Genomic DNA, 11283 nt, shown 5'->3' on the forward strand with positions numbered 1-11283 from the left:
AAAGTCAGATATTATACAAATATAACTAATTAATTAATTAATTAAAGAAAGAAAGAAATAAAGAAAAAAGGGTAAATAATTAGTTCATAAGCGACAAAGTTGAGATTCTATCCATAACTTCCAAGCCACACAGAGGTCCCCTGTGGCCGAGGCATGCACAAAGCGTTGCATGAGGAATGCCACGTGGCAAAGTAGTACAAAGACACGTACAACACGCACCTTTCACTACTTAGCCATTAGAACCGAAGAAGTTTATTCCTCATCCATTTCATCCCCAATGGTTCAGCAAATCGAAATCACCGCAACAATGGCGACCACCTCGCGGAAACACCTCTCCTCCATCGCCAATGACGTCGTCCAACGCTGTGCTCTGTAAGACAACTTCTTATTCTTCTTCTTCGATTTATTCTGAAACCGAAAGAACTTCGCGATGTTATTCTTCTTGTTCTGTGGTTTGTTCAGACTTGATTGGGCCTGGTTTTTATTGCTAAACGATTCTTGGAGAACTTATGCAGGAAAGTCGGCAGCTCGGTGGAGGGATTGGTGGAGGAGTTTGAGATTTCGTGGAAACCTGAGACCGGTACCTATTCGAGGAAGTTCGTGGAGTTTTGTAGTGCCAAGGCTTTGGCAGATATGTGCCAGAACTTGGAGGAAGGTATTGGCAATGGATCGTTTAGCCGCTTCAGCTTTGATATGATGCTTGCTTGGGAGACGCCTTCTTCTGCAGATGAAGAGTCTCGTGAGGTACGTATACACACGCACTTCCTTTCTTCAGTCGTCCTTGTTCAGAAACTTTCTATATTAGGCTTCTTTGTACAAGTTTTATCGATCTAGTTTGAAGATATATACCACCGTATTTCTGCTACAATGTTCCGAAATTTGATTTTGTTGATGGGAGAATACATTGTCTATGGCTTTAATTGCAGCCATTGTTCTTCTGCAATGTCCTGCAAAAGTTGGATTATGGTGTTATAGTAGTAATATTCGAAATCTTTTTCAAGTTTCTTTCTAGTCGTTACTTCCGTGCCGAATCTCTGCCTTGTGCATCGGTATTATTGAGTTTGTTCGTGTATAGCTTTTACATTTCTCTGTCGTTGATGTAATAGGAGTGTGTGGCGAAGGGAAAAGAAGAGAAGAAGAAAGTCGTAGCAGCCAATGTGCCTCCGGAGCAAGATGAGATCCCTCTTTTCTATTCAGACATTATGCCCCTGCTGGTAAGCATAACGTGTGTGTGATTGAACTGATATATTCAATAACATTTAGATCGATCTTTGGTGTTTTTGTTGCCTATCTATTTTCTCTCTCTCGCCTTTGGGCACCTAATTTTGGTGTTATATTGGCAGGTTAATGACGATCCAGATGTTGGAGAAGATGCATATGTGTGGTTAGGGTCTTTAGTTCCATTGGTTTCGGATCTTGTCAATGCAAGATTCACATTCGAAACTCTAACAGCTCCAACTGGACACCGGCTTCATTTCCCAGCATATGATAAATTTCTGAAGGAAATTGACAAGTAATTGCTATAACTTGTTCTAAATTACAATTTTAATTTTTCCATCATCAACCTTGCATAGTAGAAGGCGAGAAACACATTAGTTTTATTGATGGAGAAATATCATAAATGTTAGGTTTACATTTACCTTTTATGGCCTAACCATCACTATTGCATAGTTGTATTGAACATTTAATCTTGATGTCATCGGTACCGTGCATTTGTATGTCATCAATTATGTAATTTATCCCTGTAGTTGCGGTTAATGGAAATTCTGTACCACATGTGAAGATAGCACACTAACAGGCACCTGCCTTTTCTGTTTATTTGACAGTTATGTTTTAGTTAGTTTGCTCTACTTTACTCAGACTGTGTGGCATAGAAGTGCAGGAGTTCTTCTCTCACTGCCTACATTGTTTTAAAAGGCTATTGAGACTTACATCTTGAGACTCGTCTCGAGGCAAGGCTTAGTTGCTCCCAGTTTTAGTCTCAAGAGTGTACGCCTTCCTTGAACAATAAGAGGCTTACACCATTTTGAAAATCCATGGAGGATTATAATCTCTATGCCTCGTCTAATGATTAGAAAAATAATAGTGATTTGCTTAGTTCTCCAAAAATATTGAGGTTTGAGTTATTTGTGACAATTTGAACTACGATTACTTTTACTGACGTGACTTTGAAAACATTGAAGCAAAAATTTATACTGTAATTCAGTCTTACGAATGATAATAGTAGTAGTGATGATAAAGTTATCCTTATAGAATTTTTTATATCATGGGGTGAATTTTCTTTTTATACTTTTATGTGACTATCAAGTTCAGCCGTATTTGGTTATACCAATTTAGGATTTCTAAAATGTTTTTAATTCATTATTTAAGGCTTATGCCTCATAGGCTTATTTCATTTTTCAGTTTCTCCTGCTATTTTACCATCTCTTTTGTGATTGATCAAACACTTCCTCCAAGATTTAAGGAAAGTGAGTTTGATGTGGTTTTTTAAAATAGTGAAACGTCTTTTAGCTAACAGAATCCACTTTTCAAGTTTTCCATAACGTTGAATTTAGAAGTTCTGAAGAACACGTAGAAGAACTTCAAAGTAGTTATAGGGAGAATACTTAATGAGCGTTTCTTGTTCCGCCAGATACTTTTCATAACTCATCATAGAATCATTGTCAGTGCTGAAGTCCCCAAACCTGGTAGGGGGAAGGGAACTTTTGTTATAGAGTTGTAGGTAATTAAAATATCTACATCTGATCATATAACTTCTAAATCTTTTTTCTCATTTCCCCCCTCCCCCTTTTGGGCTCTTTCAATTTATCATCTCCAGATGCATGAAGCATCTGCAGAAACAGGCAACACCAAAGGGTGTAGAACTACGTGATGATGAGTTCATATTGCACGTGGAGGGCACTGCTAGCTCACAGAGGGTAGTGCGCCACATTGGATCAACAAGTTGGCCTGGTTAGATTTAGCAAAATTTCGTTGTTTCATCTCCCATTTGATTGATCTATAGTTGAGAATATGTCCAAGCATGGAGGTCATTTTTCTGTCTCAGGAAGGCTTACATTAACTAATTACAGTCTCTATTTTGAGGCTTCGGGAGCGATAACATATGAAAATGCCCTTGAGATAGAACTCTCAAGGGACACTATGCACAGTGTGACGCCAGCTTCCACAGGACCTTGGGGTGCACCACTTTTTGACAAGGCAATAGTCTACGAGTCCCCTGCAATGTGAGATTTTATTTAATTAATTAATTTATATAATTTTTTGGGCAATGATTGAGCAATTGAATCTGTAATGAACCCAAATATTTTCACATTTTCATAGATTAGAGGAAGTTCTGCTGGAGTTTCCAGAGATAACAAGTTCTACAAGGCGTGATCATTGGCTAGCATTGATAAAGGAGATCATACTCTTGCATCGTTTTTTGCGGAAATTTAATGTGGAAAGTCCGGCACAAGCATGGGAGATGCATTCAAGAACAATATTAGGGATTATAAGGCTTCATGCAGCCAGAGAACTGCTTAGAATATCTCCACCGGTTCCTACAAAGTTCTTAATCTTTGCCTTATGTGATGAGTTACCAAAGGGCGACTATGTGCTAGAAGAACTTGCTGAGAATCTGAAGTTGCTGAATAGTGGACGCCCATGTAGCGCGACTTCAACCCTGAGATATTTGAACATGTCACAATTATCCGACCCTAGTGCAGATGTAACAGTGAAAGTTTGTAATATAAGTACTGAACTTGATGAATCCAAGTCCTCCTTGGAGAATGCCATTAATCAGGCCAGAGAAGAAGAGAAGGAAGTTGCAGTTGCCAAGGCTACCGCTGTAGGACTGAAAGAGGAAGGAATTGGTGAAAGTGCATTCATCTTCTTGGCAAGCATCTTAATCTAATCAATTTTTTTAAAATTTTTATTCTCTGGCTATTTAAATTAAAATGACAACTCGATAATATGATGCAGGAGCTGCTAAAGCCACTCAAGAGCAGGTTATCTTGGTTCAAAGAAGTTATTGTATGGGAAAGACCAGTGGCTACTATTATCGTGCTCGCTGTATCTTTGATAATTACATACAAGTAAGTTCTGTCTGAGGCTTTTTGTTTGCACCAAATATCCTAGTTGCACGTTTCAGTACTCGTATTCTTCAATTTTTTTTCTTGGATCAAGATGAAGGTTGGCAATTAAGTACATTCATGGATGTAGGGAGTGGTTTGGCAAGGCTGTGGCTGCGTTACTGTCTTGGGTGGTCGTGGCGATGCTTCAAGCAAGAACTGAGAAGATTCAAGAAAAGTGCGACGAGATTGTGGTCTGCACCGCCAGTGAGCAAACTACGATAGAAAGCATAGTGGCTGCCCAACAGAGTTTGCAAAATGTGCATGAGATTGTGCAGACTGCAAACATTGCAGTGTTGAAGATTTGGTCCATTTTCATATCCAAAACTCGCAAGGTACCTTCTAACACTTCTAAGTGATATTTTTGCATGCATTCTGTCGTTTCTCTTAAGAATTAGTCTTAAATTTCTTTGGATAGAAGTATTTGCTCAAAAGTTTAGTAGTGGTAGAAATTAGACTTCCGAATGATAAAATTTGAACTCGTTACATTTCCTACGATAATGTAAGCTTTCCAATTTTTACCATTGTATAAGTTTGAGGGCTCAATTCTTACCATTTAAAGTTTGAGGATATAATTGCAACTATGACCATACTTTATGGACAGTTTTTGCAATTTGCTTAAAAAGAAAAAACAAAAGAAAGCACAATGATGTCTTTATTTCTGCGTTGTTGATCTTCTCCATTTCATTTGGAAGAAACATATGGTTCATTTCCCATTGAAGTAACAATTCCTATTTTCTTTGTTGGGTTGCAGCATGCAGACATGGCCATGGTAGTATTGAGTGGTCTAGCAATAACACTGGCATTAGTTCCAACAAAGTACATAATAATGGGGTTGATATTATACGGTTTTTTTGTGACCTCAAAACTACGGAAGAAAAATGTGGATACCAACAGCGGCAGAGACCGGCGACTCAAAGAATGGTGGGACTCCATCCCCGTCATCCGCGTCCGTGTTGTCGACAGACTTCCCGAGAATGACAGCCCTTCCAATCAAGGGTAACCCTCCATTCACCTTTTTCAATTTCATACTTTCTTAGTTTGGCCATCCTTTTCTCTTCTTTTTGAATGTTCAAATTCATATCCTTGTCTTTTGTGAATATGGACAAAGTGAAGGCCCCGCAGAGAATAATGTCAGTGTGGGATTTGGTTTTTAGGAGTATTGAGAAATACTATACATAATATTTGGGGGATTCTTGTTTTGATGTGACCCTTCCTCTTTTTGTTTAATTCGAATTATGTTTTAGGTTGGAAATAAAGTGCATGAGCTATAAGTAACGATAGATTTTATTCAAACCTAGTATTCTTTTTTGTAACATTGTGGGGGAAGGGGGGTCGAAATGTCAATTACTTAATATTTACCCTTTGTTTGGATTCAAGAAAGTTTAAAATTCAAAAAATGGTTTTCAATTAATTGCTTTGTTCATATCTCCAAAAAAAAAATAATAATAAATAAATGTATTTAAAATTTTGTGTTTGAGGGGTGATCAAGGAAGAATAGAAAATTAAGAATTTACTAATATGTTTGATGCATTAATTGAAAATTAATATAATAAATATGTTTGATGCATTAATTGGAAATTAATATATGGCGAAGTTAATTAAGTAGTTTACTTTTATGAGTATTTTGGTAAGGATTGGAAAGGGGTAAATACCTGGGTGTCCTTCTTGTCCATGGTCGTATTACGAAAACAATATACAAGTAGGTAGTCGATAAGGTTGCGGTAAGATTTAGGTAGTCGATAAGGTTGCGGCAAGATTGTCGATATTCTTGTCGATATTCTTTACTTCACTTCTGGTAAGGTTGATTGGTCTTCTCTTTTGGCATACTACTAGTAGAAAGTGGCTGCTCCCAACATTTTCCGGATACCACTTCCCATAGCAGCTAATCAAAGAATAACCGATTTGATAACGGAGGCTTACCCCATTTCTTGATAAAGTTGTGATGCTTCATTACACATCCCATTGTCAGGGGATATAATCATGAATGCAGAATCTCTGATATTAAGAGATTTTCAGCTAGTGTAGCTGGCACATATCTTTTTGATCTCACACTTCTAATAGAATCAGGAGACTAGCTATAGCTCTTGCGCGCTTCTCTACTTTTTCTTTGAAGCGTGCATTGGTCACATAGATGACTTCGTTAAGGAAAGTTGCTTGAAAAGTGCTCATCTCTTCGCTCTCCTCCATTCCGCTAATGCGAATATCCCGTTCTTGGTTCTTAAAGATGTCTCCAGCCCCTGTTATGTTAGCGTCTGGTGGAGACCATATTCAAGCTGGTACCATAGTAGGTAAACGTCATTTGAATCCTTTGAATGACTTGAAGGAAGGCGATGAGAGACTTCGCACCTTTTCCTGAGTCTGCCCATTTGTGCCTGGTTAATAAAAGAGTTTGTACCTTCTAGCTCCTCCTAATTCGACAAGTGAGTCTGCTCGTTCTGATTTCTACACAAACCCTAACTTTATTGTGAGAGGGGTAGTCAAACTAGAAAGTCAACTAAGACAGAGCACTCTCCCTCATGAATAATTTTCATATATAGAAATGATTTTCATAATTCTTTCCTAATCATGAAGTTTCAAACTATTTGTTTACTAGTTGGTAAACTAGTTTCATCGTAATTGAGATTAAATATCTAGATTTTTGCTCGAAAAAATCAAATTGTTCTTTTATTGAACACAAATTTAGATTTGTGTTGAAAGAACAATTTTGGTGTAGCATATATATTACACTGATCAATAAGTTCGGGTTTTTTTTTTTAATATATATTTTTTTATTTAGTGTGTGTACGGGGATTTGAGGATTTTAATTTTTAATTTTGGAAAGAAATTATTTGATGAGCTAGACTCACTTAAGTCCATATTTTTAATGGGAAGGATTAATGTTCATACTCTGACGATTAAACCATTACTGGGTGGTTGGAACTCGTAATTTGAACAAATATTTTACTCTTATATTATGTTAGAATTCTTATGTGATTTCTTTAATGACTTTTCTAACAAAACCTTCGGCACATGGAGAAATTGCAGTAAAATTAGCATACGAGCATTTGTTTCTTTGTTCGTTTGGTACAGAGGTTTAGGTCATTTTTTCGAATTTGCAACCAAAATGGTTGCAATCATGGTGAGTTTATACAATGTATTAAGTTTGTGTTTACCAAATTGTGATAAAAAAATTATTGTAATCGCTATTGAATTATAAATTTTGTCACTTTCATTATTACTTTACTTATGAGGATCAAATGGAAATGGTATCGGTAGAGTTCATAAATCTGAAATTTATGTCGTCAATAAGTAAAGTTGTAAAATCATCGAACTATTCCTATCACTACAAATAGCAATAGTGGAAAGTGCGGGGTTGAACAACGAAAGCGAATGATTAAATACCTTTTGGTTTGATTTGATTGTGGAAAAAAAAGTAAAAACTGAGTTTTGGTTTTTGGTTTTGAAATTGAAAACATGTAAGAAAAGGAAATTGCTAGGAATATACGGAATGGTAATGGATTCATCTAGTTTTTGGATTTAGTAGCCATTGAATGTAATTTAGATCATTGTTTTTTTTTTTTTTTTTTTTTTTTTTTTTTTTTTTTTTGTGAAAATATCATGTATTTGAATTATGCATGTATAGCTACACAATCGATGTGAATTAACTAATCTCTACCGAAGTCAAAAATCAATTAATTCGAACCAACCGTGCGTTCTATTTTGTAATTAAGACTGAAAAAACTGTCCTGACGAACCTACATGCTCCTAGATGCAATGGGGTCTTTAGCAACCATAAAAAAGTAGAAACACATGTATTAAGAATAAGAATTCAACTATGTTGATTAAGTGTCGGGAAAGTTATGTTCAAATAATCAATTTATTCTTTAAATCTGGATTAAACATGCGATACAAAGATTCAAGGTCGGCCTATACACCTAAGCATGCTCATCTAATCTGTGCTACAAGGGTAAATTCAAAGCAGAGACGATTATAAGAATACGTGCGAGTTTGAACTTAACTAGCTAAGAAATGCGATCAGGATAGGAACGTCAATTCAACACATGAACGTAAGTCTAAATCATGCGAGATTCAAAGAAAAACATAATTCTAATTTAAAGCACAAAATTGAGCAGAAAACTCATCAAAATAGAAGAACGCTTGATCCAATAACTAGACGAAAGATTGCTTCATCGATTCATAGACAAACCAAATGAGATACGATCCACGTCCATGATCTGAAAATAAAATAAAAACTAACCTAATGATACTAAAATCTGAAGGGCAAGGAAGAAGATTGAAGTCTAACTTTGGCCTTCATCAATTCGGCCTCCAAAGTTCAGCATGTTTTGACCTAAAACCGAAAAGGAGTATTTATAGAAATCATCACAGCGTTGCAACGCTCGACAAGAAAGGCCACGAGCGTCAAGGAAACGTTGCAACTATGTCATCGTTGAATAATCGGAACGTTGTGACGCTCGGGACAACGTTGCAACGTAAGTATTCTGTCAGAAACTCGCTACTCGATGCTCGATGACTCGATACTCGATGCACGTTACACGATACTCGACACTCGTTTACTCGGTATCATTTTACTCGATGGCAATTTTAATTGATGGTACTCGATGCCATTAATAAAAATATAGAATACCCAATGGAACTCAATGGAAATTTGGTAATTTCAACTTCTTTGAAGTCTGGATGCTCAAATCAACTCTAAATTGCTTCAAATTAACCTTGACCGGCTCCAAATCGCCAATTCTACCTCTTGGTTGCTCGATACCTACAAAATAGGAAAATAAACACGTAAAATTCGATAATGAGTCCGAATTAAGCTATGAATAATAGCTCTTTTTGAGCTAACAAACACCCCTAACTTAATTCTTGCTCGTTCCGTTCCGAGCAAGGTAGGAACACACAAAATATAATATAAAATAATTAAAGACATGCTAGCTTAATTCACAATGTTGTTACTCAAATCTCAACAATTATTTTGAATGAAATTTGTAATCTCACAAAAATCAATTACAATCAATCAATGAAGCACAAGTTTAAAAATGATTCTCAGTCTATTCCTACTTGAGTGAGCCTAGAGTTTTGCTAGTTAAGCTTGCACAACCCGAAAAAGTTTTAAAAGGTCCTCATCTCATTTTTTCCTACTTTAGTTCGGTTATCAACCTTGAACATATCGCACTTGCAAAAAAAAGGGTAACACTAAGACAATGGTGCCTAAACACACACACAAGAAACATAAAAGGGCATTTATTTTACCTAGAAGGCTAGCTTTCACACCCCACCTCTAGGAATCTATCACTATTTTCTCGCAAACCCTAACTAGACACAGCAGAGATAGCTATTTTCACCTCTCTATCCATTCGCATACACACTCTATTTTTTTTTTTTTTTTGCAGGCACGCTAGCACATGCCTCATTTTTTTATACTTTTTTTTTCCAGAATTGCAACTAATTTGCTTTTCTTTATTCTCTCTTTCTCTTTTTAATTCACAGTAGGCTCTATCTTATCCAATTTGTCTAGTTTTGCTCTAAAACAAGCATAGTTACTCCTAAGTCAAATGTGGACTTTTCAGGGTGACAACAGAAGTATAAACCAAATAACCCAATTCTAAGCACGCAAGACTTTAATTTTGGAAAATAATGGCTTAAAGATGCATGAGAGACAAAAAAAAAATATTTAAAACTGGGCTGAAATCATGATCATGATTTCCTATCGTTCTTTCATGCAAAATATATTACAGGAATAGTGCATAATAAACTATCATGATAACAACAGAGCAAATGGCAAGCAAGGAAATCAAGCACACAACATACTACCCAACGGATACCCCACCCCGAACTTAAAATAATACATTATCCCCAATGTATTTCAAGTAAAGCTAAAAAAATAATAAAAACAAGGGAACAAAAAACCTCCCCTGATACAATGTCGCGCACGGGATGGTGGTGGTAATGGGCTCGCCTTCCAAAAAGATATTATCCTCTATTATAGGTCGTCCTTACAAAACAAAAACAAAAAGAAACCTAATCTAGAAAAAATAAAGAAAGCAATAAACTTTATCACCTGACTCTCTCGCTCTGGAGAGGTGTCGTATGATAGTTGTGGTACATAACATCCTTACCATATGCTATGTACGGAGGAATGACAAATTTTTAACGTCAATTGCTCGACATGACTTGTCCCTTGTCAAGGCTCAAAGAAATTCTCATATTTCTCTGGTCCCTTATTGGATGAGTCGATATAGCCCGATAAGACTATAAGGCTCTTCATCTTTTGAAGAGAACCAGACAGGTCGAATTTGGTATTTTTAATTTTGTTTGAAAAAAAGGAAAAAGAAAAATCGAAAGACTCAAGGACTAACTCAACTGAAAGTAAAGACTTTGACTCAACTGACTTGTGAGGTGAAGGTGAGCAAAATTAAAAAATAAGAGGAATACCAGTACAAAAAACAGGATGGTGTTTGGGAGCCTCTGACTCTTTTACCTGAGATTCTTCCAAATTAAGCCCATACTCATACTTAACCTCACATATTTATTCTTGGCATGGCAGGGGATAAACATCGTCATCTAAATCGATCCATGCGTATTCTCTAACAAGGTTGGCCTTAGTGCCACAAACATAGGACAACTCTGAATGATTTTCTACACACTCAGAAAAATCATTAGCACGTTCAAACATTAAGTAAACCAACGTCTTACCCTTATCAGAAATTTGAGGGACCAGCTGCTCTGCTGAATTATTGATGCTCGTATCTCCACTGCTCAACTCGACATCCTTTGAAGATGATCGTTCCCAAAACTCCTCTAGTCTCCTAACCGATTCATAATCTGAGCGATGTGGTCACTTAGACTCTGAAGCTCAGCTCTAACCTCATGTTCGAAATAGAGGTCATCCTGTTGGAAACAGATAGGTACTTGATTATCGTAGGGGTACTCCTACACAAACTCACTAGAGCGATTAGAAAGTTCACTAACTATATCCTCTAAAGAAATACCTAGATTGGCAGATTGATATAACATTGACAAGGGCGTTTGGCTATGCCACTCCAAAGGAGGATAGTATTCACACTCAAGACCATGCAAATTTTGAATCTTCATGCTAGCCATAACTTGAACAATAAAGGTTAGTTCAGAAATTTGATCTCTAAGCCCATGAATCTCTCTTACCTCTGGTGTTTCC

General features: G+C 36.6%; 1 protein-coding gene across 1 annotated transcript; it reads left to right on the top strand.

The window, feature by feature from the left end:
- The first annotated feature begins 267 nt into the window (after nucleotides 1-267).
- Nucleotides 268-5405, top strand: LOC120072983 (ArgH (DUF639)). Its single transcript, XM_039025536.2, has 10 exons — nucleotides 268-372; nucleotides 516-744; nucleotides 1107-1214; nucleotides 1344-1513; nucleotides 2819-2952; nucleotides 3047-3224; nucleotides 3322-3874; nucleotides 3961-4073; nucleotides 4201-4444; nucleotides 4864-5405. Exons 1-10 carry the CDS (start codon nucleotides 278-280, stop codon nucleotides 5110-5112), a joined length of 2073 nt encoding a protein of 690 aa, XP_038881464.1. The 5' UTR covers nucleotides 268-277; the 3' UTR covers nucleotides 5113-5405.
- Nucleotides 5406-11283: the final 5878 nt, after the last annotated feature.

The sequence above is a fragment of the Benincasa hispida genome, chromosome 3 (genome assembly GCF_027475165.1).
Source record: "Benincasa hispida cultivar pf3 chromosome 3, pf3_genome.v1.1, whole genome shotgun sequence".
Taxonomy (NCBI): Eukaryota; Viridiplantae; Streptophyta; class Magnoliopsida; order Cucurbitales; family Cucurbitaceae; genus Benincasa; species Benincasa hispida.